The sequence below is a fragment of the Vulpes vulpes genome, chromosome 10 (genome assembly GCF_048418805.1).
Source record: "Vulpes vulpes isolate BD-2025 chromosome 10, VulVul3, whole genome shotgun sequence".
NCBI classification, from domain to species: domain Eukaryota; kingdom Metazoa; phylum Chordata; class Mammalia; order Carnivora; family Canidae; genus Vulpes; species Vulpes vulpes.
The window spans coordinates 29,936,117-29,961,757 of record NC_132789.1 but is presented as its reverse complement, the minus strand read 5'-3'; the positions used below and the strand labels follow the sequence as shown (position 1 = coordinate 29,961,757).

The 25,641-nt window shown below is 53.1% G+C and overlaps 1 protein-coding gene across 2 annotated transcripts in view; it reads left to right on the top strand.

Annotated features, from left to right (window-relative positions):
- MED15 (mediator complex subunit 15) overlaps positions 1-25,123 on the top strand; it is a 69,438-nt gene extending 44,315 nt beyond the window's left edge. The window contains exons 6-17 of one of the 2 annotated variants that reach the window (XR_011994718.1): positions 4,664-4,908; positions 6,010-6,339; positions 8,127-8,255; positions 20,168-20,304; positions 20,408-20,535; positions 20,689-20,823; positions 20,906-20,969; positions 21,843-21,909; positions 22,412-22,572; positions 22,675-23,240; positions 23,334-23,432; positions 24,096-25,123. Coding sequence is in view for 1 of the 2 variants with exons in the window: in XM_025982654.2 (XP_025838439.1) it covers positions 4,664-4,908; positions 6,010-6,339; positions 8,127-8,255; positions 20,168-20,304; positions 20,408-20,535; positions 20,689-20,823; positions 20,906-20,969; positions 21,843-21,909; positions 22,412-22,572; positions 22,675-22,841; positions 23,334-23,432; positions 24,096-24,232 (1,799 nt within the window). In the remaining variant the exon portion in view is untranslated. The remainder of the gene's footprint in view (positions 1-4,663; positions 4,909-6,009; positions 6,340-8,126; positions 8,256-20,167; positions 20,305-20,407; positions 20,536-20,688; positions 20,824-20,905; positions 20,970-21,842; positions 21,910-22,411; positions 22,573-22,674; positions 23,241-23,333; positions 23,433-24,095) is intronic. The other variant, XM_025982654.2, reaches the window with a different exon arrangement.
- Positions 25,124-25,641: the final 518 nt, after the last annotated feature.

Genomic DNA, 25,641 nt, shown 5'->3' with positions numbered 1-25,641 from the left:
AGGGACCACACACAGAACCACTGTTAGCTATGGGCGTGGCCTGATTAAAGAAATAAAGGATGGAATTCCAGATGAACAGGCACTATAATGGCTGGTAGAGTGGCCAAGCAGTTTTGAGAACAAACCAGGGAAAACTTGTAGAAATGAGAAATAAAATTATTGAAACTAAAAAGTGGAAATGAATGAACAACAGTTTAGATACAATTAAAGAAAGAATTTGTGCACTGGAGGCAACATTTGAAGACACTATCTAAAATGTAGTCCAGAGGGGTCCCTGGGTGGCGCAGCGGTTTGGCGCCTGCCTTTGGCCCAGGGCGCGGTCCTGGACACCCGGGATCGAATCCCACGTCGGGCTCCCGGTGCATGGAGCCTGCTTCTCCCTCTCCCTCTGCCTGTGTCTCTGTCTCTCTCTCTCTCACTGTGTGCCTATCATAAATAATAAATAAAAATTAAAAAAATTAATAAATAAAATGTAGTCCAGAGAAGAGGACATGGAAAATAGGAGGGTGAGAAATGCAGAGGATAAGGAGTACCTGGGTAGCTCAATCGTTTAAACGTTTAAGTCGTTTAAGACGTGAGATCATGCACATCATGCATGATCTCAGGGTTGTGAGATGGAGCTCCATGCTGGGCGTGGAGCCTGCTAAGATTCCCTGCCTCATCTCCAAAAAGAAATGCAGAGGATAAAATTAGAGTCTAACAACTAATAAAACGACCGAGTAGTGAGAACAGAAGCACACCAGTCTGTGAGGAGCTGGTGGCTAAAAACCCCATGGTCCCAAGCAGGATAAATAAGGCATCTCTGCCTTAACCAATTTTCGGGAAATCACAGAACACCAAAGGCCAGAGGAATACCTTAGAAATAGCCAGTTGCTAGAAATGAGCAAGAAATAAACTCAGTGGACTTGGTGATGGTATCAAGAAGAGAGAAGGAGGTTGGTGGAGCCCAGGGGATAGAGCTACCGACCTTAGTCATGTGCCAGCAAAACTCCCAAGGACTAGAGGGAAGCAGACATTTTAGATAAAAACAAAGTCCAAGAGACCCTCACTAAAAGGTTTTTTATTTGCTCACCCTTTCCTCTTATTTCTCAGACTGTCCTTCCTATGATGCCAGATGTAAAGTGATGGAAGAAACTTTTTTTTTTTTTTTTTTTTTTTTTTTTAAATTCATGAGAGAGAGAGAGGCAGAGACACAGGCAGAGGGAGAAGCAGGCTCCATGGAGGGAGCCCAATGTGGGACTCGATTCCAGGTTTCCAGGATCAGGCCCTGCACTGAAGGCGGCACTAAACCTCTGAGCCACCTGGGCCGCCCAAAGAAACAATTTTTATGTGAGGTAGCCAGTGTGTGTAAATCTAAGCAGTGATTATCATCTATTTTGTACCCTGAGGGATATTTGGCGGTATTTGGAGACATTTTGGATGTCACAACTGTGGGAGCACTACTGGCATCTAGCGTAGAGGCCAGAGATACTGGTAAACCTCTTAAATGCGCAGGACAGCCCCCTACAACCTAGACTTCTCTATCCCAAAATTTTGGTCAACACAAGGTTGAAAATCCCTGGTGTAAACAAAAATCACCTCTATAAAATAATAATGCTCCCAGCTATAACTATACAGATGTGCTACAGTCCAAGCACTATTTTGAGTGTTTTACCTATAACAGATTTTTATTTATTTATGTATTTATATATGTATGTATGTATTTAAAATACCGTATTTATTTATTCATGAGAGACAGAGAGAGGCAGAGACACAGGCACTGGGAGAAGCAGGCTCCCTGTGGGAAACCTGATGCGAGACTCGATCCCAGGACTCCAGTATCAATGCCCTGAGCTAGGCAATGCTCAACCATTGAACCACCTAAGCGTCCCCTATAACAGATTCTTAATTCTTAGTTCAGTGTGTGAAGTTACTGTTATTTTCTCTTCCACTGAGGTACAGAGCAGTGACAGAGTTGGGGCTGGAGTCCAGGCAGTCTGGGTCAGAGGCTGTACCCCAGCCATTATCCCTTCCTGCCTTCTTTTTAAAAAAGTAATTAATTATTGATTTTTTTTAAAGTTTTATTTGAAAAAAAAAAGTTTTATTTGAGGAGGGGGAGAGCACAAGTTGGGGGAGGCAGGCAGAGGGAGTGGGAGAAGCAGACTCCACCGCTGATCAGGGAGCCTGAGACGATGCAGGGCTGCATCCAAGACCCCAGGATCAAGATCAGAGCAGAAGGCAGACACTTAACCAACTGAGCCACTCTGGCACTCTGTCCTGCCTCTTAATGTAAGTGTGCTATATGGGTGTAAGAAGATAAACAGTGACCAAACTAAATGGAAGTCAGGAAGTGTATCCCAAGTACAGATACCAAGTCTATCATGTGCATGTGAAACCTATTTTAAAAAATAATGTTCTGAGGTTTTTATATTTGGAAAGAGGTTAAAATATGGGTAAATTTTATACTTTGGTAAGTTAAATATGCATGATGAAATTGAAAAAATAATTGCTTTTAAAAAAGAAAAAAATAAAAGTAATTGCTAAAACAATAGAAATAGTTTGTAAATCCCAAACCAGTACAAAAAAGTGTAATAAAAAACCAAAAATCCAAACAACATGCAAAATTCAGCTCAATCATCCAACAAAAATATAATTCGGAGGGACTTACATGGTCTAGTCGGTGGAGTGTGTGACTCTTAAATCTCAAGGTTCGATCTCTGCATTTGGTGTAGAGATTACTTAAAAATCTCTAAATAAATAAAGATGTAAATATACATATGTAATTCAGAAAAGGAAGGAAAAAAATGTCAGTTATACCTCAAAAAGCTGGAAAAAAAGTGGGAGGGAAAGAAGCTTAGGAAAGAGAAGTCATACAAATAAGTTGAGAAATACAAGCAATCACAATATATGTGAATGTGTTGACAAAACTTTCCTGCTAAAAGATAGGAAATGTGAGATTGTAAATGAAAGGCAACGCTACAGCTATATTGTCTTTACAAGAAACCCACCTAGAATATAAGACACAAAAAGATTTTAAAATGAAAGGTGTGTTGGACAGCTCCTCCTCTCAGTTATTGATAGTTAAGCAGACAAGAGGGGGTGCATCTAGCAAAGATTTGAACAGCATCATCATCTAGGCATGTGGATGGAACAAATACAAGAATAAACCATAAAACAAGCCTCAACACTCTCACAGTAGTGCTGCCGTACACATAATGTCTCCTCGCTGTCAAACAGAAGTCTGTAACGAAAAGAGAAATTTAAAAATTCATACAGCAGCAGAATGGCTAAAATAACACTCCCAAATGCTGGCAAGGATGAGAAGAAACCAGATCACTCGTACATTGCTGGTGGGAATGTAAAATGGTTCAGCTTCTTTAAAAATTAAACATACAACCCTTGGTCATCTATCCCAGAGACATGAAAACTTAAATTCCCACCAAAACCTGTATTTGAGTGTTTGTGGCAGCATTATGATAGCCCAAATCTGTGATCACTCCCAAATGTCCTTTATGGTATGAATGGTTGAACAGAGATACCTGTATCATGGAATACAACTTGGCAGTGGAAAGGAAAGAGCTACTGATACTCATTGCATCCTAGATGATCTTCAGGGAATCATGCTAAATGAAAAAGGCGGTCATCCTAGAAAGCCCCCATTTACGTAACATTTTTGAAATGACAAAATACTAGAAACTGAAGACACCTTAGTGATTGCCCAGGGTACTGAAGGAAGTGACACCAAGTGGTGCTGGGGGATCCCTGTGATGTTGGAACTTTCAGTATCTTTGACTCTGATGGTGACTGAATACCACCCCGGTGAGGAAGTTGTATAGAACTTAACACACCAAAAAAAAAAAAAAAAAAGAACTTAACACACCTACACAAATGAGCACACATTCTGATTGTGTCATTATGTTATAATTTTGCAGAATGGTACTGTTTGGGGAAACTGGGCAAGGTGTACAAAGGATCTCTGGATTATTTCTCTTTTTCTAAAATAACAAATTTTTGAAATTATAATTCACATACTTGTGGTTCACCCATTTAAAGTGCAACGTTCAGTGATTTTTAAATGTGTTCACAGAGTTGGGCAACCATCACCACAATCAATTTTAGAACATTTTCATCACCCCAAAAGAAACTGGACCACAGAAAATCCTGCAAATGTTTGTTGATATCAGCATGATTCATAACCACCAAAAGGTGGAAACAGCCCAGAGGTCCATCAGCTGATGGGTGGATAAACGTAATATAGCAAATCCTTACCGTGGAATACTATTCGGCAGTAAAAAGAAATGAACTGCGACTGCAACATGGGTGAACCTTGTAAATATTGCCCTCAATGAAAGAAGCCAGTCACAAAAAGCCACATGCTGTGAGATTCCATTGATAAGAGGTGCCCAGAATTGGCAACTCCGCAGAGAGACCCAGAGGAGCTCTGTGGTTGCCAGAGGCTGGGCCTCTTGGCCATTCCAAAGACGGAATTGGCCCTTTTCTTTCCTCTCTCTTGTCAGAGAGAAATTCAGAGTAATAAATTCCATAATCAATGCAGACAGTGTCCCCGGTGCCTCCGTTGGTCTCTCCTACATGGAGTGTGGAGCTCCAGCGCCTGTGGGCGCCGCTGGCCATGGGCCCGCCCTCCCCGCATGGCGCCCCGCCTGACTGGCTGCTCTGCCTCCAGCCCAGCTGCAGCTCCAGCAGGTGGCGCTGCAGCAGCAGCAGCAGCAGTTCCAGCAGCAGCAGGTGGCGCTGCAGCAGCAGCAACAGCAACAGCAGCAGCAACAGCAGCAGCAGCAGTTCCAGGCCCAGCAGAATGCCATGCAGCAGCAGTTCCAGGCGGTGGTGCAGCAGCAGCAGCAGCTCCAGCAGCAGCAGCAGCAGCAGCAGCAACACCTGATTAAATTGCATCATCAAAACCAGCAGCAGGTACTAGGTGCCCTGGCTCCATGCTCAGCCTCCCCCATCTGTGGCCCTGGAGCCGTGGACACACGCCAGCCACAGTTCTGGGTGTGGGGACCCGGAGGTGGCCACAGCTCCTCCTGATGCCCAGTGCCCGGGCTTCCTCTTCTGGGGGCTTCCCGCAGAGCCCAGGGCAGGGAGGAGAAAGAGGCCCCAACTTGTCAGGCGGGCACTGGGATGGTACAAGGATGGCCTCTCCATCAGGCTTCATGTCTGGCCGTGGGCCTACTGTGTGCCAGGGAAGGGAGGGGACGCTGGATCCATGGAGGCTTCTGGGTATAAGCGATTCGTGTAGGCATTAACCGAAGCAAGAAGTGAGAAGAGCACTCCAAGGCGCAGGGATGCCTGAGCCATCCTATGAGCATGTTTCTGTTGAGTACTTGCATGCCTCCTCTTTTGTCTGAATGGTTTGGTGTCTGGACGCAGCTCTAACTGAACCTCCTGTCTCCCACGGGGAAACAGCAGTGTCACATTAGAAGCCCTGCTTAGAAGAAACTGTTTTCTTCCTCCTGTGGTTGGTAGGCAGCATCTAGACATATTAAGCATCCATCGTCAGGTCTGCTCTTGGTTGAGGGAGGAAAGGCCTGAGGGGACCTCTCCACTTGCCCACCCTCCACAGGCCTGGGCTTACTGCCTCTGTTTCCCAACAGCCACCCTCCTGGGTCTCGGAGGCCCCCTCCCCCAGAGCTGACTATGATCCTCAGTCCCAGTTTTCCTCCTCATCCTGGAAAATGGACATTGACTATCTCCCCCAGGCTCACACTGTTGCCCACTCTAGTGACCAGACAAGCAGCTGTGGGGAGGCCGCAGAGGTCTGCAGCCACCTGAGCATTTACCCCAGCTTCCATGGGGCTGCACCTCTATATAACCCTTCCAAAGCCCTCTGGATCCTTCCCTTCATTTTCTCAGGCTCAGGCATGGCCAGTGCCCGGTGGCCAGGGCACGGCCACACGTTTGGCATGTCTTCAGTGTCCTGTGAGGGCAGCGCGGGCAGGTTCCTCAGGGCTGAGGCTGACACAGGGCCCAGAAGTGGGTGAGGTGACTGAGTCTGGCTCCTTCTGCCCGTAGATACAGCAGCAGCAACAGCAGCTACAGCGGATGGCACAGCTGCAGCTGCAGCAGCAGCAACAGCAGCAGCAACAAGCTTTGCAGGCCCAGCCACCACTCCAGCAACCACCAATGCAGCAGCCCCAGCCTCCCCCCTCCCAGACTCTGCCCCAGCAGCTACAGCCCATGCACCACCCACAGCACCACCAGCCACCACCGCAGCCCCAACAGCCACCAGTTGCTCAGAACCAGCCATCTCAGCTCCCGCCGCAGTCACAGACCCAGCCTCTGGTGTCACAGGCTCCGGCCCTCCCTGGACAGATGCTGTATGCCCAGCCTCAGCTGAAACTCGTGAGTATCTGTGGCTTATGGAGGGGCTACAGCCCTTCTCTGGGTGTACATATGGCCAGCAGCTGTTTCCGGGGGTTCGAGGCTAGAGCAGGGTGTGTCCTCTTCAAGCATTGGGATGTCAGTGGCCCTTCCCCATGCTGGCCTCAGCATCAAGCTTGGCAAGGGAGTGTGTATCCCAAGAGCTGCCGTACTCTGCACAGAGGCGCCCTTGCTGCTGGGCAGCAGTGTTCTCCTGAGCAGCCGTTCAGTGTTCTCCTGAGGGCCTGATTTCAGCAGCAGCCATGGCATTTTAAGACTGGGTGGTCAGGTGGACAGCAGTACGCATGTTCTCGCTGTGAAGTTGGGTGTGTAGCCTCATTGAGTGTCCACAGTGGTCTGCCAACTGCTCGGAATCAGGTTCTGTCATTACCATGGTTTTGAAGAAGAGTATTAATGGAAAATAGTATCATTGTCAGTTTTTTTTTAAGATTTTATATATGTATTTATTTATTTTTTAAAGATTTTTATTTATTCATGAGAGACACAGAGAGAGAGAGAAAGAGAGAGGCAGAAACATAGGCAGAAGGAGAAGCAGGCTCCATGCAGGGAGCCCAGTGTGGGACTCGATCCCGGGACTCCAGGATCATGCCCTTGGCCGAAGGCAGGCGCTCAACTGCTGAGCCATCCAGGTGTCCCAAAGATTTGATTTACTTATTTGATACAGAGTGAGAACACAAAGTAGGGGGAGCTGCAGGCAGAAGGTGAGGGAGAAGCAGGCTCTCCACTGAGCAGGGACCTGGAATTGGGGCTCCATCCCAGGAACCCGTTATCATGACCTCAGCTAAAGGCAAATGCTTAACTGACTGAGCCACCCAGGTGCCCCTCATGGTTAACACATTATTTTGTCTTTTTTTTTTTTTTAAGATTTTATTTATTTATTCATGAGAGAGAGAGAGAGAGAGAGAGAGAGGCAGAGACACAGGCAGAGGGAGAAGCAGGCTCCATGCAGGGAGCCCAACGTGGGACTCGATCCCGGGTCTCCAGGATCAGCGCTGAGCTGAAGGCGGCACTAAACTGCTGAGCCACCCTGGCTGTCCCATTATTTTCAGTCGTATGCATCTCTGTACAAAGCAAAGCCAGTCAGTGATATACCAAGGACACAATATTGTCATCAAGTCAGGGAGAACTGTATCAGGGGGCTCTTTTAATAGTTTTTTTTGTTTTTTGTTTTTTGCTTATTTCCTTGTTTTTTATGGGCTTTTCTTGTTTTGGTTCGTTGAGTGTGGAGAGGGGATGGGCCATGCTTGAACTGAGTAGTAGGCAAATGGGAGGCCCACATGGCCCGGCTGGAAGCCTGGGGAGGGTCATGAGCAGCAAGGCATGATCCCACCTGTCACCTGGGGACCACCAGCCCTGGTCTCATTCGAAGAGCGGGGGCTCTCGTAGACCCTCAGAGTGCTTGGCCCAGAAGTCCAGTAGGCTGGGCTGTGCACTCGGCCTTGGGAGCCACCTCTTAGCTCACAGCCCTAGAGGGTAGTGGTGGCTGTCTGGTGACACCTCAGTGGGAGGGCTATGCCACTTATCATAGCCAGGGGACGTGGGCTCAACCCAGAGGTAGGCTGGTGTGGGGCATTGCTAATGAGCTGTAGGATAAGGTGAGGCCAGCATGGTGTCACCATAGCCAGTGAAGTCATGATGATCCCATCCCTTCTTATGAAGAGCTTCAAGCCTTAGAGCTCCCACAGAGGTGGCGGGTGTCTGCCCTCTGCCCTGGGCAGCTCCAGTAGTGCTCTCCCTTCCTCCCTCAGGTCCGGGCTCCGATGGTGGTACAGCAGCAGCAGGTGCAGCCCCAGGTGCAGCCGGTGCAGCCTCAGGTGCAGCCGCAGGCAGCAGTCCCAACAGCGCAGGCCTCCCAGATCGTGGGCTCCGGAGTGCAGGTGAGGGCTTCCGGAGTCACTGGCTGCTGCCTATCCACCTGTGCACAGAGCCGGACTGTAGACACCACATATATTGGGAGTCCTGCTTGGGTCACGGGTAGTCTGGGAACCAGTCCTTGGTGTCCTCAATGGGGCGATCTCACCTTGGTCACATCTGAGTCCCCCCCACCTCTCTTCAGACCCCCTTCATCTTCCCTTTCCCTCTTTCTCTGAGAACACATGTTGGGAGAGGATAGCACTGTGGTCTCAGGCTCGCCCGGGCTCAGAGTGCAGGGCTGGCGGTTGGTGTACAGCGGGGTTCTGGAAATGGAAGAGCACCGGAACGATGGCGCCTGGCTCCAGCGGACTGCACAGGCTCATTCTGCGACACCTCGTTCAGCTGGCTGCCAGGGTTTGCTCTCTCTGCTGAGAAGTGTGGCGGAGGCCCGTCATGCCCACCTTCTGTATATTGGATGTTGATGGGACAGAGTAGGCCTTGCCCAGCCTTTCTTAGTAGAAGCCAGATTCTCGTTGGCATTTGGGGTTTGAGATCGGGCCTCGTGATTTTCCCACAGACACCCCTCACCCCATCCTACCGGTGCCGAGGAGAGGAGACATCTAGTCTGGGGCCTTGGTTCTTTCTGTCTTCACCTGGCACTGGGGACACTGACTTGGAAGAGAGTGTTGACTTTAGACAGAACACAGGTGCTAGGTGAAGTGCCACCTATCCAGGTGCCGCCTGAGCTGGGCTGCCACCACCACCTTGCTGCGTTCCTGCCCCACTCCTTACCTATGAGTCAGCCGAGCACCCTGTTGGGTACGCAGCAATGTCGAGCACTCCCGGGATGCTGTATGTTCTATTAGTGCTTGATGATATGTCACTAGAAAGGCTCAAGATCGGCCCTGTCTAGCCCTAGCCATGTCACTCCAGTCCATGGGAAGCTGCCTGAGAAGTGTGCTGGCAGAGGGACCTGAGGTATTGGCAGGGGTGAAGCCCTAAAGCAGATGTGCTCTGTACACCCAGTACCCTGCTCTGAACCCATGGGTGGGGCTGTTTTTCCTGGCTGTTACCGTGCTCTCTGCTTCTGCTGGAGGACCAAGCCCAGCCAAGTATGGGAGCTTAACTGTGGGCTCAGTCACCTCTAGAGTAACCTTGATATGTAACCTTCTTCCTCCCTCAGTGGAACTTGGAGGGCTGCTAAAGGAGAACTAAGGTGGGCCCAGGACTCTTCTTTCTACATAGGGACCCTGGGAAACTTGGGGGACTCTGATAGCTGGGGAGGATGAAGGGGGGTCATCACTTGAGTGTCTGTGAGTGGGTTGCTTTTAGGAGGCATGCGTCTTTTTCAGGAGTGATGTCCATTTCTCTCTCATGTATCACAGTTCAGCCTTGGGGAGTGGGTGAGAGGCTCTGTCCTGTGTTGCGTGGCCATGTGGTGGGATCTCCAGGTATTGGCAGTGGAAGGAGCTTGCTTGCTTTTTTCTTTTTTTTTTTTATTCATAAGAGACACACAGAGGGAGAGGCAGAGACACAGGCAGAGAGAGAAGCAGGCTCCATGCAGGGAGCCCGATGTGGGGCTTGATCCCCGGTCTCCAGAATCAGGCCCTGGGCCAAAGCTCAGGCACTAGGCCACCCAGGTGTCCCATGGAGGAAGCTTTCTTAAAGCCCAGCCATGCACAGTACACATTTGTGCTGTGCCTCTCAGCCCAGATGCCACACCTCAAGAGCTTCTGCTGCTGATCTGCTGGTTTGTCTCTGGGCTCAGGCCTGCCTTGCTGCATTGTTGTAGTAGCGGTAGGGTCCCTGGGGTATGACAGGCCTTCCTAGGAGTGTCTCTGGATTCACAGCCTTCCTTTGCAGCCTGGGTTGGCACAGTGGACAAGACAAGGTTACAGATATTCTAATCCAAAAACTTTATTTACATATTATTGTTTTTTTAAGTAGGCTCCACGCCCAGTGTGAGGCTTGAACTCCCGACCCTGAGATCAAGAGTCACATGCTCTACCAGCTGAGCCAGCCAGGCGCCATAACCCCAAAACTTTTTTTAATTTAAGATTTTATTTATTTAGAGAGAGAGTATGCACACGCGAGCAGGAGGAGGGGCAGCGGGAGAAAGAGAAAGTGAATCCCAAGCAGGCATCATGTCCAGTGCAGAGCCCGACACAAGGCTCCATCTCATGACTCCAAAATCATGACCTGAGCCGAAACCAAGAGTCAGATGCCTAACTGACTGAGCTACCCAGGTGCCCCCTTGACCCAAAAACTTTAAAAAATATCTGGTAACTATAGAAGATAGGAAGCTGAGAGACATATAAATAAGGAAAACTGTTCTAGCACAGGGCGGTTTGGCTTTTTTTTTTTTTTTTTTTTTCTGTTCTCTTACATAGTTGAGGTCACAGGGTATATACATAGGATTTTATGTTGGCTGCTTTCCTATTCACATTACAACAGAAGTAAACCATTCTGTAATTTTTTTTTTTTTAAGTAGGCGCCATGCCCAACATGGGATTTGAACTCACAACCCTGAGATCAAGAGTCACGTGCTCTACCAACTGAGCCAGCCAGGTGCCCCTCTCTTATGATTGAGATCTGCTTATGATTAAAATGCCTCAGTCAGTGCTGTTGTACAGTTGTGTGCACATACACACACGAGTGCTTTCTGCTGTCCTTAAGGATGGTTTTGTCCTTGGACCCTGAAATTATTTCTAGTTTTTTACTGTTACTGATAAAGTACATCCTGATGCATGGCCAGGTTCTGGTGGTTCTGTGAAAGACGTGCTGGGGGAAGAGGGTCCGAGCACGCAGCCCTCCATGCCTCATCTCTCAAGGGTGCCCTCCCAGATAAAGCAGGAAAGAGGTGCCCCATCACGCTTACCAGTGCTGTAACCCTGATGGGTCACTAGGGCTCTGAGCCTGGGGTGAAGTTTAGTATTTTGGGTGTTCCAAGAAAATTGGTGAGCCCTGAGCTCACATACCAGGCTCTGTTTCATCTGACATTACTTGTGTAAATGAAAGGTGATGTCATCGTCCCCCATAGTGGGATTTACTAGAATATGACAGGAGAGCTGCACTAACTTCCTTTTCTCTCCTAAACTTTATCTGTGACTGTAGATAAACCCAGAATAGAAGGTCTCTCCATTTCCAAAAATGCCTGGACTTTTGTCTCTTAACCCTCTATTCTGTTAGTATATGAAAACTCCTAAGTACAATTCTCAAGTTACAAAGAATTGTCCTCAAAGGCACACTTCCCTGATGTGTGTGCATGTGACCCAGCTGCTGTACAGTGACTTTGCACTGAGCTTGTTGAACTTCTCGAACCTCTGTCTCCTCTTCCCAGGCCATGTTGCCCAGTGACCTGTGTGGGAACGGGCATTTAGCCCGTGGGATGGAGTTTGAATTCCTTTCTGGGTAGGTGTGTGTTGGGAGGTAGTGAATATAGATGTTTGTGAAAAAAGGGAGGAGTTGCTGGTTGTTGGCTGCATGGCTCATCTGATCCAGTAAACACTACCGATGTGTTTTCTATTAGGATTTGTGGGTTAAAAGAAAATGAACTTTCCCCCTCGGGAGTTCTCAGTTACAAGAAAAACAGTCAGTAGCAGATTAGATTTAAGCTTTTCATTCCTTATTACTTTTGTTTCTTCTGGAAAAGTTTTCCACCTCTCTCATACCACCTGACTGATTTCTCAAGGCCTTTCCTCCTCTGGAAGGAGCACGGTTGAGCTGCTGGTGGGCTCCTCTCAGTGCATGCTGGTTGTAAATGGACACTGTTCACTGCTGTGCCAGCTGACCACAGGCTGAGAGCCAATCCCAAGGACACTTGCTTTCGGCCCCACTCTCATTCGGGCAGTGCGCCTCCCAGGGGAGGACAGGCATGTGACCCCGAGTACCCTGTGATCACACACACCCCATCAGTGCCCCCATGTTGTGTCTGACAGGCTGGTGGGCTCTATGGGACTGTGCCCGAGTTTTGGCAGACCCTGGGAGAGTGGCTTCCTGGCCTCCTACCCTGGCAGATTCTTTGTTACATGGCTGTAGGAGCATCCAAGCCCAGCAGGTTGGCACCTGCCACTGCTTGTGTCACCCCCGGTGCCTGCTGCATGTGACCAGTGGGTGTGAATGTGAACACGCATGTGATACCAGAGGCCTCTTGGAAGAGCAGGCCTTTCTTCTGCTCCAGAGCCCTGTCCCTGGTATACCTGCCATAGGGACTGAATGGCCGTCCGTGCCGCCCTGGTCTCAGGGACTAACTCATAAGCCTCCTATGTCAGAGGTTTTGGTTTTTCACTGATCAGTTCTTCCTCCTGAACTTCGTTGTAGTTTAGCTTAGTTTCATCCTAACACTATGAGTGCATGCAGACACTGCTCTCTAGGGACCAGGCACGGGCTCCATTCCCTGACTCAGCCCAGGGCAAGGGCGGCCAGCCCTCAGGAGAGCACCGGATTCCTGTCAGCACAAGCCAGGCCCAGTCCTACAGTGGTGCTCAGCCTGGCTCACTGCCTTTAGGCTTCTAGGAGTACATGTGGATGAGGAGAGCAGTTCCAGGGCATGCTGGAGTTCTGAAGTCTGCAGTCATCTTGTATGCTTAGGACAGACCTGACCCCATCCTTGTAGAGATGTACCTGGGAGGTACAGAGTGCCAGGCTTCCCTTGCCCACCTTGCCACAACTGTAGTTACAGAAGGAAACCAGTTCCCTGGAAGCTGAGCAGAGGCCTGAGGAGAGGCGGATGGTTTGAGTTTGGGCCCTCAAAGGCATTTTAATCAGACATGTGCTCCTAAGAAGGAAAGGTGCCATGAGGGGTCTTTTGTGCACACTTCTTCTGTTTTAACGACAGTTGACTTCTCACAACGACTTTGGTGGAGTACTGTCTTTCACAGTCTGTCCCTAGAGCCTGGTCTCCCAGAACCACCACCCATGGCCCCTGAGGTCTAACCCTGAGGGCTCTGTGGGCCCAAAAACAGATCAGGTTTGTTGAAGGAGTGCCGCCAACAAGGCAGCATTCATGGAGGCTCCTGTGGACCCATGATGCCTACCTGGGCCTTGATGCTGTGGGCTGGGACATTTAGGCCAGGCTGCTCTGAGCCCCAAACACCCCTCACCCATGGGCACTCCTTGTCTCAGAGGCTGCACACGCCTCTCCACCAGCCCACACACTGTTTCTTTTTTGGGATCACTTTGTTTTCCCTCTGTTCTCAAGATCACCACAGCCTTGGCCCAACGTGGGATACAAGTAGGAGCCCAATTCCCACTCCCCACCCCTCAGCTGCCATCCAGTCAAGCCTTCAGTGCAGGTATATGCAGCAGTGCCCAGGGGCCCCAGAGAACTCAGGGTCCATGAGCGCCTTTGTGAGTCACGTCGTAATCGCCGGTGACTTCCTTCACCATGATTCTCAGAGTGACCAACTTCACGTGAGCCAAACTTAGCATGTGTTTCTTGGGGGTATATGAGTAAATACCTGGGTTTATTTTCATTTCAGTACTATGGATAGTTCTAGTATTTTCATTTGCAGAGAAGATGGGAGCTAACTTTCTTCTGAAAAAGTCTGATGTTTTAGAGGTGCCTGGCTGGCTCAGCTGGTAGATGGACATGTGACTCTTGATCTCAGGGTCATAGTTCAAGCCCTGCACTGGGGGGTAGAGTTTACTTAAAAAAATTTAAAAGTTTAGTGTTTAAAAAAAAAAAAAAAAAGTTTAGTGTTTTAGATAGTTATGGTGGTGTCTTTTTTGTACTTAAATGAAACAGTAGCTAGAGTTTTGCTATCTTGAGCTGTGCTGTTGACACTGTATAGCCATCAGCCATATGTAGGTATTTACATTTAAATTAGTTAAAATTACATAAAACTAAAAATTCAGTTCCTTAAGTTGAAATTCAATTGCATATCAAGTGCCCAGGGGAACCTGGCACCATGGCACCATGAGGAAGCCAGTGGCTACGATACTGGACAGCACAGATTATAGACCAAGTCAGTCTGTTATGGTGGAAAGTTCTCTAGTACCGGGCTGTTCTAGAATTTATTGTGTCGAGTATAGGATTTCCTATACGCACTTTTTCCTGGGTATGTAAAAACCTCATGTACATCACACTTTTTCAGAGAGATGAATTCCTGGCTCTCTGTTACTGTATGACATCTGGAATTCTTCCCTGGTGTGGTCGTTTGTTTAACAAATTGTCGTGATGTGCATTCCATGGGCCAAGCCTTTTTCTAGGACTCTGAGAGTAAAAGAGTAAGAAGGTTCCCTTGTCTGATGGGCTTGGGCTTTCCATTTTAGTGGGTTTGCTGGGAAAACCTCAGATTTGCCAAAACTGTAAAATGCCATCTCTCTTGTAAGGCAGGTGCATCTGTAACCCTGGCACACAATCCTGCCCTCCCCCGATGGGCCGTGCGCAGGGGCTGCCAGTCCAGGCCCTGCACCACACCACCATACACCACTGAAACAGTGGCAGGGGACTTCCTGAAGCCAAGGCATTGCTATTTGGCGATATGGTCTATTGTCACCCTTTCTGCCTTCTGACCCCTAAGAGTTGCCCCAAATGTGCCAGTAGCAATTCCTTACTGAATGGAGTGTGAGTTCTTTGGCATTGGCCTCCATTTTGGTAGTCATTGCACAGTGGGAGGCAGAAGTGGCTGGAATCTGCTGGTAAAAAGCCCATTTGACAGTCGCTCGCTAGAGAGCAAGTTTGTGTGGCAGGAAAGTGGGCCCATAACCAAGGTGGCACGGAGGGCTCAGTGGAGCAGGCCCAGCTCCGCATTACCTAAGGCTGCACAGAGTCCTCTGCAACTCCTGGCTTGGGGCTCCATCCCTTGGTGCATCAAGGCGCCCTCAGCCCCGTTACCCACACACCTGTCACTAGCGAGTGTCCCCATCCTGGTCCCTTTGATTCTCAGCTCCGATGGCCTTGAGGAGCTTGTTTTCCTTTCCTGCAGCCTCTGGCTTGGTATCCATTGGGTCGACAGGTTGGGTGTTGGGTGTGAGGGAATGACCATGGCATCAACATGCAAGGCTGATTTTTTTATAAGAACAGAAGTCCCTAACATTTTGAGTATGTGCTACATGGTAGGCCTTGAATTACTTCTGTCTGTGGACTTGTTTGTTCTCACTGCAGCAGGTCACAGGTCACGCATTTAGGAGAATTCCCCATAGTCACCCCCTCAGCAGTGCTAAGTATCGACTGTTGGACCCCCAGCAGTGCTTGAGGCCAGAGGAGCCACCAACCCCTGTAAAATGGGCCAAGACACTCAGTGAAACCCTCGGCTCAGGCTCCGCAGCTTCCCTGTTCCCACCCTGGCCTCTCAGCAGGGTCCTGGCTTCTTTTTCTTCTTCTTTTTTTTTTTTAAAGATTTTTATTTATTTATTCATAGAGACACAGAGAGGCGGAGACTACAGGCAGAGGGAGAAGCAGGCTCCATGCAGGGAGCCCAATGTGGGACTCGATCCCAGATCCCTGGGATCAGGCCCTGGGCTGAAGGTGGCGCTAAACCGCTGAGCCACCCCGGCTGCCCAGGGTCCTGGCTTCTGAGCACAAACCTGCTCCCTGACACCACCCTCCACCTTGGGCATTTGGCCAGCCACAGACCTGGTTCCAGACTTGGTGGGCAGCTGCTCTTGTGTCTGTGTCTTTCTAATCTTGCCCCTCCAAAGCAAAGCTAGCTTATTCCGGAAATGCATCATTACAACATAGCCAGTGCTGCCCCTGCCATCCAGCAGGTGCCCCAGCGGAACTCTCGGCTGCTGGCAGCTCCAGGCCCTGGCATGAGGTGCTCAGTGCCCACAGTGCCTGTTCCTTCCTTGGGGTAACAAACCAGGTTCAGAAAAACAGGCAGGATAGAAGGTCTGCTCTGTCAGCCACTCATGAGGCAGGGCTCTCATCTCAGCCACTTCTGTGCCCCCAGCGTGGCCACAACTCTGCAGTGTGTCCCATGGCTGCATCTTCATATTGAGGGTGGGGAGCATTTCATGACTCCAACACCCACGACAGAGCAGGATTCTGTGCTGGACACATGCTGGACACAGTGCCCCTCGCAGGAGTCCAGGGGTGACATGGGGTCCCTGGCAGTGTAAGCTAGTGGTGTCACAGTGGGGTCCATATTCCTCTGCTCTGAAGAGTGACTCCTGGGGACACGTCATGTACAGGGGCCAGGAGTATGGGCAGTTCCAGGGAGGTCTGGTGGGCGTGGGTGGTCCCAAGGAGGCTAGAGGGTATGGTGCCACCAGCCCTCCCGGAGGTTTCTCCGTAGCACTTAGCTCCCCAAACGAGGCTTGCTGCCCCACTGCCCAGCAACCTGGCCCTGCCAGCCACCTTTGGTCCAGCTGTGTCCCCTCTGCTTGAACCTTGCCTTCCTCTCCTCCTCCCTTCAGGCCGTTTATTGTGTGTAGGGTCTCTTCCCAGACACTTGTCCTTGCTCGCTAGGAAAGTAGATGGTCCTAAGATGCTTGGACTCCTCCGCTAGTCATGTGACCTCAAGCAAGTCCCTTTCCTTGTAACTCCCACTTCCTACATGTGATATGCAGGTGACAGCAGGCAGGCACTCAGAGCTCCCTCCCCTGGGAGGTGCAGCATTAGCGTCACCGACATGCGCTAGGCACGGTGACAAACATGCCTATGCCTCTGGCAGAACATGCCCAGAGAGGGAAAATGTAGAGCTAGGGCTGCGTTCTCCCCTCTGGAGGGCTTGGTATTTCGCTGAAAGGGGCACAGTCCTCTTGCTCCCCTCTGCCCTAGAAGCTAGGTAGACAGGATGTAAACCTGAAGACTGGGGCAGGGGAGGGTGTTCTCTCTTGTTAGCCGCCTTGGTAAACCATTTCTTTCTTTTTTTTTTTTTTTAATTTTTTTTTATTTTTATTTATTTATGATAGTCACAGAGAGATAGAGAGAGAGGCAGAGACACAGGCAGAGGGAGAAGCAGGCTCCATGCACTGGGAGCCCGACGTGGGATTCGATCCCGGGTCTCCAGGATCGCGCCCTGGGCCAAAGGCAGGCGCCAAACCACTGCGCCACCCAGGGATCCCCAACCATTTCTTTCTTGACAGAGGCCTTTGGCTTGCCGCACCTCGTCTTCTATGTGTCTGTGGCTTCTCGGGATTTGGGAGGCCTGGGAGCGTGGGCTGTCTTAGGAGGGGATCGAAGGCCTGGGAAGGGGAATATGTTCGCTGCCAACCGAGTCAGGCGTTTTTCCAGAGGAGTTGTCAGGTGTTAAGAGATCTGGACTGGCTGTGGAAGGCTAGGGGTTTCCTGTGGCGGCCTGGAGAGTGGCTGCAGGGAGCTCGTGGCTGGATACAAGAGGCAGGCTTGGGGGAGGAAGCAGAAGCGCTGAACATGGCCCCCCAGCCTGGGCAGGCTGTTCCGGTTTGTGTCTTGTGGACTCTGTCTCATGCCCAGGAAGCCATGCGTGCTTGGTGGCTCCATGGAACCTAGAAGCAGAGCGTGTGGGGAAAGATTCCTGGGGTCGGAGTGGTGAGGGTGTCTTTTAAAATACAGCTTCAGGGATCCCTGGGTGGCACAGTGGTTTGGCGCCTGCCTTTGGCCCAGGGCGCGATCCTGCAGACCCAGGATCGAATCCCACATCAGGCTCCTGGTGCATGGAGCCTGCTTCTCCCTCTGCCTGTGTCTCTGCCTCTCTTTCTCTCTCTGACTATCATAAATAAATAAAAATTAAAAAAAAAATTTAAAATACAGCTTCATGGGCAGCCCGGGTGGCTCAGCGGCTTAGCGCCGCCTTCAGCCCAGGGCGTGATCCTGGAGACCTGGGATCGAGTCCCACGTTGGGCTCCGTGCATGGAGCCTGCTTCTCCCTCTGCCTGTCTCTCTCTCTCTCTCTCATTTTCTCTCTCTCTCTCTCTCTCTCTCTCATTTTCTCTCTCTCTCATGAATAAGTAAATAAAATCCTAAAAAAATAAAGTACAGCTTTGGATATTTAGGTGGGAAGTGAACTGTGTGGTGGCCCTCCCGTTGCGGTGGCTTTACACTGGCCTTGCGCTGGCCATGATGCCCTCAGGCACCTCATTTCCCTTCAGAGAAGCCTCATCTCCCTTCAGACTACAGACAAGAGCCAAACACCTTCTAGAAGGGACACCTGCTGGAGCAGTAGCTAAAGCTGAGGCTCTTCCCTGGGGCAGGTGGGGGCAGGTGGGGCCCGCGCCATCCAGAGGGAGGCCAGGTGAGGAGGTTTACACTCAGGAAGAGGGCACATCAAGAGGCAGCTTCAGGGAGCACAGGGCAGTGTGTGGCAGCAGGTCGGGGTGAGGGAAAGGGGAGGTGACGGCGGGGGCTTCATAGGAAACCACACCCAGGAAAGTTCCTGGCCTAGCAGGCCAGGCCCAGGGTGTGGGGCCCAGGGCCTGTACTTATCCCTCGGCACTGTCTGCTGCTCGGCATGGGCTCTTCCAAGATGGCCTGTTCACCTTCCTAGTCCTGAGAGTTCATCGCTACTTGAGTGGATTCCGCAGCCTCTTTTTTAGAGCAGGGGTCATGCTGCCTGCCCTGGGCCTCCTGGTAGCCCAGCACTGTGAAACGCACATCCCACCTAGGAGAAGCCTGCTGCACTTGGTTCGACTCAGCAGCTAGGCTGCCCCAGGGCCCATCTCTGCCCTCGCTAGCAGCATGAATCACCTGGGACCATTTGCTTCACTTGGTAGAACAACTAGGCCCACCAGTTAGGGGCTTGAGCTTGCATGTTCCTGCCCATCCACTCCCTGGCTGGGTGCCTGGTCACAGGTGGTGGGACAGCTCATCCTGTTTGCCCATGGACTGGTGGGCCAGCGGCTTGTCTGGTGCCACTCTGACCCAGCTGTTAAAAGTGTGATAACGTAGCCTCCATACCCTCTGCCACGCCAGCATCCCGTGCAGCTTTGTCCTGCACACTCGGTGGGAGTGGAACGGTGCTTCTTGTTGGGAGTTTGGTCCAGTGGCACTGGGAGAAAGGCCAGGGCCCTCTCCCCAGCCAGCAGAATGGGCAGGCAAGGAGGGTGGGCATCCTGTTTTTCTGGTAGGATCTGTGTTCTTACAAATTTTCTTTTTTGTTCCCTGATTCGAGGACCAAGAGACTAGCAACCCCCAGAGTGAGCCTAACCCAGTCCCCCAAGCAGCATGGCAGAGGAGTGTATGGGAGGGAGCTATGAAACCATGGCTCCAGTGTCTGGAGTGCCCTGAGAGAAGCACCAGAGTGGGTCTGTAGAACCGGACGGTCCCAGAGTTGGGTGTGGGGGTTGTGGGCTGAGCCCCAGGAAGCAGGCTCTAAGGGGACATGCAGCATATGGGAGCTTGGCTAGGGTGTGGGAGAAGCCACCGCTGCTGACCCTTGGAAGCTCTGAAGTGGGCAAGGCCTGTGGGTTGGTCCTGGCTGGGCCCTTATTACGCCCTCACCACGTCCTGGGCGAGGCAGCTGTTTGGGGCTCACTCTGCCAGTCCAGACCGGAGGTCCTCAGGCCACACATGCTGGCAAGGCCTGACACAGGGCCGCTTTGCTCCCATTAAACATGAGACACAGCCTCCCACTCTGGCCTGAGGGCTGAGGGGGCTTGTGGAAGCACGGAGGAAGGTGGTCCCATCTGTCACAGGCCGGGAAGGTCAGGTGGCACCATCCAAGGCCATAGGTCTTCTGTGGCTCCCACACCCGACAGCCAGAAACACGGGGATGTCCTGTCCCAACCCAGAAGCCTGTGGACTTCATGGTCTCCCTGCCAAGGAACAAGGGCTACCCAGCCTGGCCTTACTGCCAGTACCTCAGTCGTTGTGGACTCATGCGTGTGGATCCTCGGGGTGGGGGGCTGTGCGCACATTTGTATTCATGGGGCAGGGTGTGCGGGTGAGGCTGAGAGGGTGACGGGGCTTCCGTGTGCAGACGATGTCTGTGAGCCTGGGCTGGGGGTGGGAGCAAGGCTGCAGCAGGAGGGAAAGTGACGGGTAAGCACGCTGAGCCCCCTCCACTTCCAGGTCAGCCAGAACAGCCTCACCATGCTGTCCTCGCCGTCACCAGGCCAGCAGGTCCAGACCCCACAGTCGATGCCCCCTCCCCCACAGCCGTCCCCGCAGCCTGGCCAGCCCAGCTCCCAGCCCAACTCCAATGTCAGGTAGGCTCAGCCGGGTGGGGGGGGGAGCTCCCCACCTGGCTCCCAGGGCGAGCCTCACCTCGTGCTCCAGCTCACAGGTGCACTGGCTTTTGCTTTGCTGCAGCTCCGGCCCTGCCCCTTCCCCTAGTAGCTTCCTGCCGAGCCCCTCCCCGCAGCCCTCCCAGAGTCCAGTGACGGCGCGCACCCCACAGAACTTCAGCGTCCCCTCCCCGGGACCTTTAAACACCCCCGGTAAGTCGGGCCTGGGGTGGGTGTGGCCTGAGGACCAGAACCCCTCGTGTAACCCACACATAGCCATGCAGGTTGAGGTGCTGAGGCTCTAGATCCCCCACCTAGAGAGTTTGCAGAGAGCCCAGCCTTTGCTCACCACGTTGTATCCTGCAGTGAATCCCAGCTCCGTCATGAGCCCAGCTGGCTCCAGCCAGGCCGAGGAGCAGCAGTACCTGGACAAGCTGAAGCAGCTGTCCAAGTACATCGAGCCCCTCCGCCGGATGATCAACAAGATCGATAAGAACGAAGGTGCGGCTGGACTGAGGCCTGGGTGCAGCGGGGTGGGGGGAACACCCTAGGTGCGTGTCTTAGTGGCCCCTCTCTGTCCCAGACAGAAAAAAGGACCTGAGTAAGATGAAGAGCCTTCTGGATATCCTGACGGACCCCTCTAAACGGTGAGCTTTGCCCCCCAGGCTCCTGGTGGAAGGACGGTGCTGGGCCTGTGGCTGGCTGCTTGGTTGGCCCAGCCTCAGACAGGCATTTGGTGGTGACATGGAGTTTAGAAAAGGGGCCCTGGGGCTCCACTTAGATGTGTCTGCTGGGGCTCCAAACCCCTGGCCCCCTACCTTTGCCCTGCCCCTGACTTACCAATGGCCTTGGGCAAGTGACTCCATCTCAGGTACTCCCTCTGCACAAAGGGGCTCACCTGAGTTGGCTGGGAAAATGAAACAAGAGGATGTTGAGAAGCACTTGTAAGACAGTGGAGCACCAGCTTCTCAACATGGCACACACACCCCCGCGCCTGCCTGCCAGTTGCAGGGCTGCTGTGAGCACCAGAGTTTGGTCAGCGCTACAGAACTGCATGTGGACTGGCCTTTGGGTTACATCCCTATCCCTGCCTCAGCTTAGGCTCTGCTCCCATCTAGAGGATCTCGCTTTCATTTACTGGGCAAAATGCTGGAAACTGCAGAACTAGGCCTCTCAGATCTGGATTGCCCTCCAGACCCTCTTGGATTGATCCTTCATTGGGATTATAGTGCTGAGGGGCAGGGGCCTGACCTCTGTCCCTCTCCGCTGATCCATTGCATTTATGCCCTAATCTGCCAGCCAGGACTGGGCAGGCCTGGGGACTGAACCATCTTGCCTTATGCTACAGATCTAGGAATAGCTAGTCAGTGGCTAGGGCTCCTGTGGAGGGTTCTGGTGGCCAAGGCTGGCTCCATCCCCACCAGGGGAAACCGGGCAGGCAGTGCTTGGGACCAGCACTCGAGAGCCACCAGTGCCCCATCCTCGAGCAAGAGGGTCAGCCACATCCCCTGTCCCCCCAGGTGCCCCCTGAAAACACTGCAGAAGTGTGAGATTGCCCTGGAGAAGCTCAAGAATGACATGGCCGTGGTGAGTGAGGCGCCATGGCCTGGTGGTGGTCACAGAGCCACAGGCATCTCTGGGGGGAACAGGGCTCACCCCACAGTAACTCAGAACCACACGCTGGGAGAAGCCTTCACAGCCAGGGGGCACACCACCCAGCCTGGGAACCTTGCCCAGGAGGCTTCTTCTAGGTCAGGTCTGCTGTGGGGGAGGAGAGTACGTGTGGGAACATGGGAGAAGTCACCCTCCCGCTGTAATCTGTGGGTGTTTCCTCCATGCCCCAGGTTCACATCTCTACCATCATGTTTCTATCCGCCCTGCACACCAGAAGGCCGAGCCCTGGGGGGAGGGGACCTCTGGGGAAGGTCAAGGCCGTAGAAGGCAGGAGAATGCATCCAGGGTCAGCTGTATTTGTCTCCAGGGGGCAGAGGTTATGGGGAAGCCATGAAGTCTGGCTGTGAGGATGAGGACCTTGGGGTCTGGAAAGCCTCCTCGAGAGTGGGCTGCTGACCCCGCTGTCCTGTCGCAGCCCACACCACCGCCGCCTCCGGTGCCACCGACCAAACAACAGTACCTGTGCCAGCCACTCCTTGATGCCGTCCTGGCCAATATCCGCTCACCTGTCTTTAACCATTCCCTGTACCGCACATTCGTGCCGGCCATGACCGCCATCCACGGCCCACCCATCACGTACGTACAGCCCGGGGCTCGGCCTCGTTCTGGGTGGTGGGCGGCGGGCCATGGGCCACAGGCCACAGCCTAGCGGCGTGTGACCACAGCTGCCTCCTCCAGAGCCCCAGTGGTGTGCACCCGGAAGCGTAGGTTTGAAGACGATGAGCGGCAGAGCATCCCCAACGTGCTCCAGGGGGAGGTGGCCAGATTAGACCCGAAGTTCTTGGTGAATTTGGACCCTTCTCACTGCAGTAACAACGGCACTGTCCACCTGATATGCAAGTTGGGTGCGTACCAGGGGGGCGGGGCCGGTGCTGCGGGAGAGTGAATCCGGAACTCCAGCCCCCAGGCTCTGCCGCTGCCCCCAGCCCCAGAGCAGACCCAGCCCAGGCCCACGTGCTCCATCGGGACATGCACTGGGCCTGCCCGGATAGGCACACTCCCACCCTACCCGGGGGCCCACCATCCCCGCATCCTCCTGGATCCTCACACATACCTGGCCTGGGATGTGCCCTGAGCGCTGAGCCCTGAGCCCATGCACTCCCCTCTCACTGGCCTGCCAGGGAAGCCCCCTCACTCCCACGCGGATAAGGCTCACTTGCCTGAGGCCCTAGGGAGATGTGGAAGCCTGGGAGTCAGAGTGATCTCCAGACTTCACAGCAAGCCTCAGCAGGACCTCCTGGGATGTAAGAGTCCTGATTGGAATAGGGCTGTGAGGCAGGGCGGCTTGGGGTCTGGGGCCTGGGGCCAGGTCACAGACGCAGCCACGTGTGTTGCAGATGACAAGGACCTCCCAAGTGTGCCACCGCTGGAGCTCAGTGTGCCTGCCGACTACCCTGCCCAGAGCCCGCTGTGGATTGACCGGCAGTGGCAGTACGGTGGGTGAGCCCAGAAAAGAGCTGTGGCAAGGCTTTATGGCTGCGGTCTAAGGGCCCTGGCAGGTGGGGGTCACTCTGGGCGACCAGGGTTTCCTCTGTGCCCCCGCAGCTGAGGGCCCTCCTGCCTTTTCCTGGCTGCCCACTTAGAGAGAGGGGGTCCCTGTACCTATCATGTTCTTCTGTCCATCTTGCATCTGCAGGGCAGCCATGCTTAGTGGGTAAGGGGTAAGCAGGCCCGGCCCCCCCACCCCACCCCCTGTGGGCCTCTGCAAGGCTGATGCAGGAGCACAGAAGGAGCTAGGTCTCATGGGGACCCATCTGGGTGACACAGCTTCAGACTCGAGGTCCAGAGAGAGCCCTGTTGATGGGGGCCAGTGCCTCTGCAGCGCAGAGCTGGTGCATAGGGCTGAGATCCCAAGGCTCTGAGAGAAAAGTCCTGGGCTCCAGACCTGTGCACATTCTAGCTCTTTACTGACTCATGAGCCTGGGAGGGGAGCCTGTCGGCCACCCCACTGTGTGTGGGAGATGGCCTCCCTGGTCACATTGGCCAGGCAGATTGCCCCAGACGCCAGCCCTGTGACTGCGGGGCAATCTGTTCCTAGAGAGCAGCCGTGCAGCCTGGGGCCGGGTCTGCAGTGCTCACGGCCCGCTGCTCTGTTGCAGATGCCAACCCCTTCCTGCAGTCCGTGCACCGGTGCATGACCTCGAGGCTGCTGCAGCTCCCCGACAAGCACTCGGTCACAGCCCTGCTCAACACCTGGGCGCAGAGCATCCACCAGGCCTGCCTCTCAGCCGCCTAGCCACCCACCTGCTTGGGGACCACGGGGATAGCCGGCAGCCGTGTCAGGGCTGCAGAGGACATGCACCTCGTGTTGGACATTTCTAGGTGTTGGCTCCCTTAGAGAGCCTGGGCTTAGATTAGCTTTCCTGCTTTTATCTTCTGCCTTGGGGACCCGCCAATCATTCTCCCACACTTGTACATGCCTGGGGCAGGTGGCTGTGGAGCTGGCGACATCAGCGGTGGGGTTGGGACTTCCACTGCGGAGTCGGACATGCCACCAGCCCTGTGCGCTCCTCCTCGGGCTGCTGTCCCCTTGGCCTCTCCAAGGCCCATGTCCTTCCTCAGTAGCACGGGGGAGAACTTAGGGTCTTGTTAGAGCCTCTTGTGTGTGTGCCAGAAAATACTTCTTGTTTCTGTGGGGGAACGTGGAGGGCATAGGAAACCCTGTAAACACACACAGAATTCTCTGGTCACGGTTTTGGGTTCAGACCCTGCCACCATTGGCCTGTGGGACATGCCACAGGGAAGCTCCTGGATCCAAGGGCACTGGCTGCATCTCAGAGGGAAGGTCGGCCTGCAGGCCGTTGTGAATCCCCTGCCATCGCCTGGGCCTTATACCTCATGGCATTCTCCCTTTAAGCCATGGGGGTCTGCTCAGCACTGTGGGTGTGCCTGGGTTGCAGGGGCACCTGGGTGGATCCTGTACCTGGCACTGTGCCCACTCAGTGGGCACTTGGGCCTGCTCTTGGGTCAGGGTGGTGTCCTGGGGACCTGGCGTCCTCAGAGCCACTCCAGAGAGCGAAGGCTCCCTGAGAGGGCATCGGCCCTCTGGTGAGGAGAGGTTTCCCCTTTTCTATGTGCACTACCGTGTCATCTGTGGTTCTTATAATAAATTTATTATTCCTGTGTTTGTCATGAATCAGTCACTATGTCCCCTCCCTTCCGAAGGAGTGGGGACCACTGTCCAGTGAGGAATGCTGTTGGGGCTGAGCCGGGTTCCCCTCCTGGGAGGTGGCCATGGACGGCCAGATCTTAGTTCATCCCTTTCTGAGAGTGTCAGTGCCTCACCCTGGCTCACCCCCGGGTTTCTGGCCAAGTTCTGCCTGAAGCGAGAAGAGGCAGAGATTAGTCTGAGGAAACGGCCAGTGGCACCAGGAGCACTGGCCTGCCAGGGGAGGGTGGAGGCCAAACTGACTGCATCTACACTCCCCAGGAAGCTGCGGTTGTGGCGAGTGAGGGGTGGTGAGGACCTCAACAGGATGGGGTGGGAAAGTCACAGGGTGGGGCCTAGTGTCCTGGAGAGGCGCACTGTCCTGTGGCTGTGGCCCTCCACAGCGGAAGGCAAGCTCAGCAGAATGGCTCATCAGCTGTGTCAGTGTGGGGGCCGGATGGTGCCGATGGGGGTGGGTGCCTAGCCCTGTGCCCAGG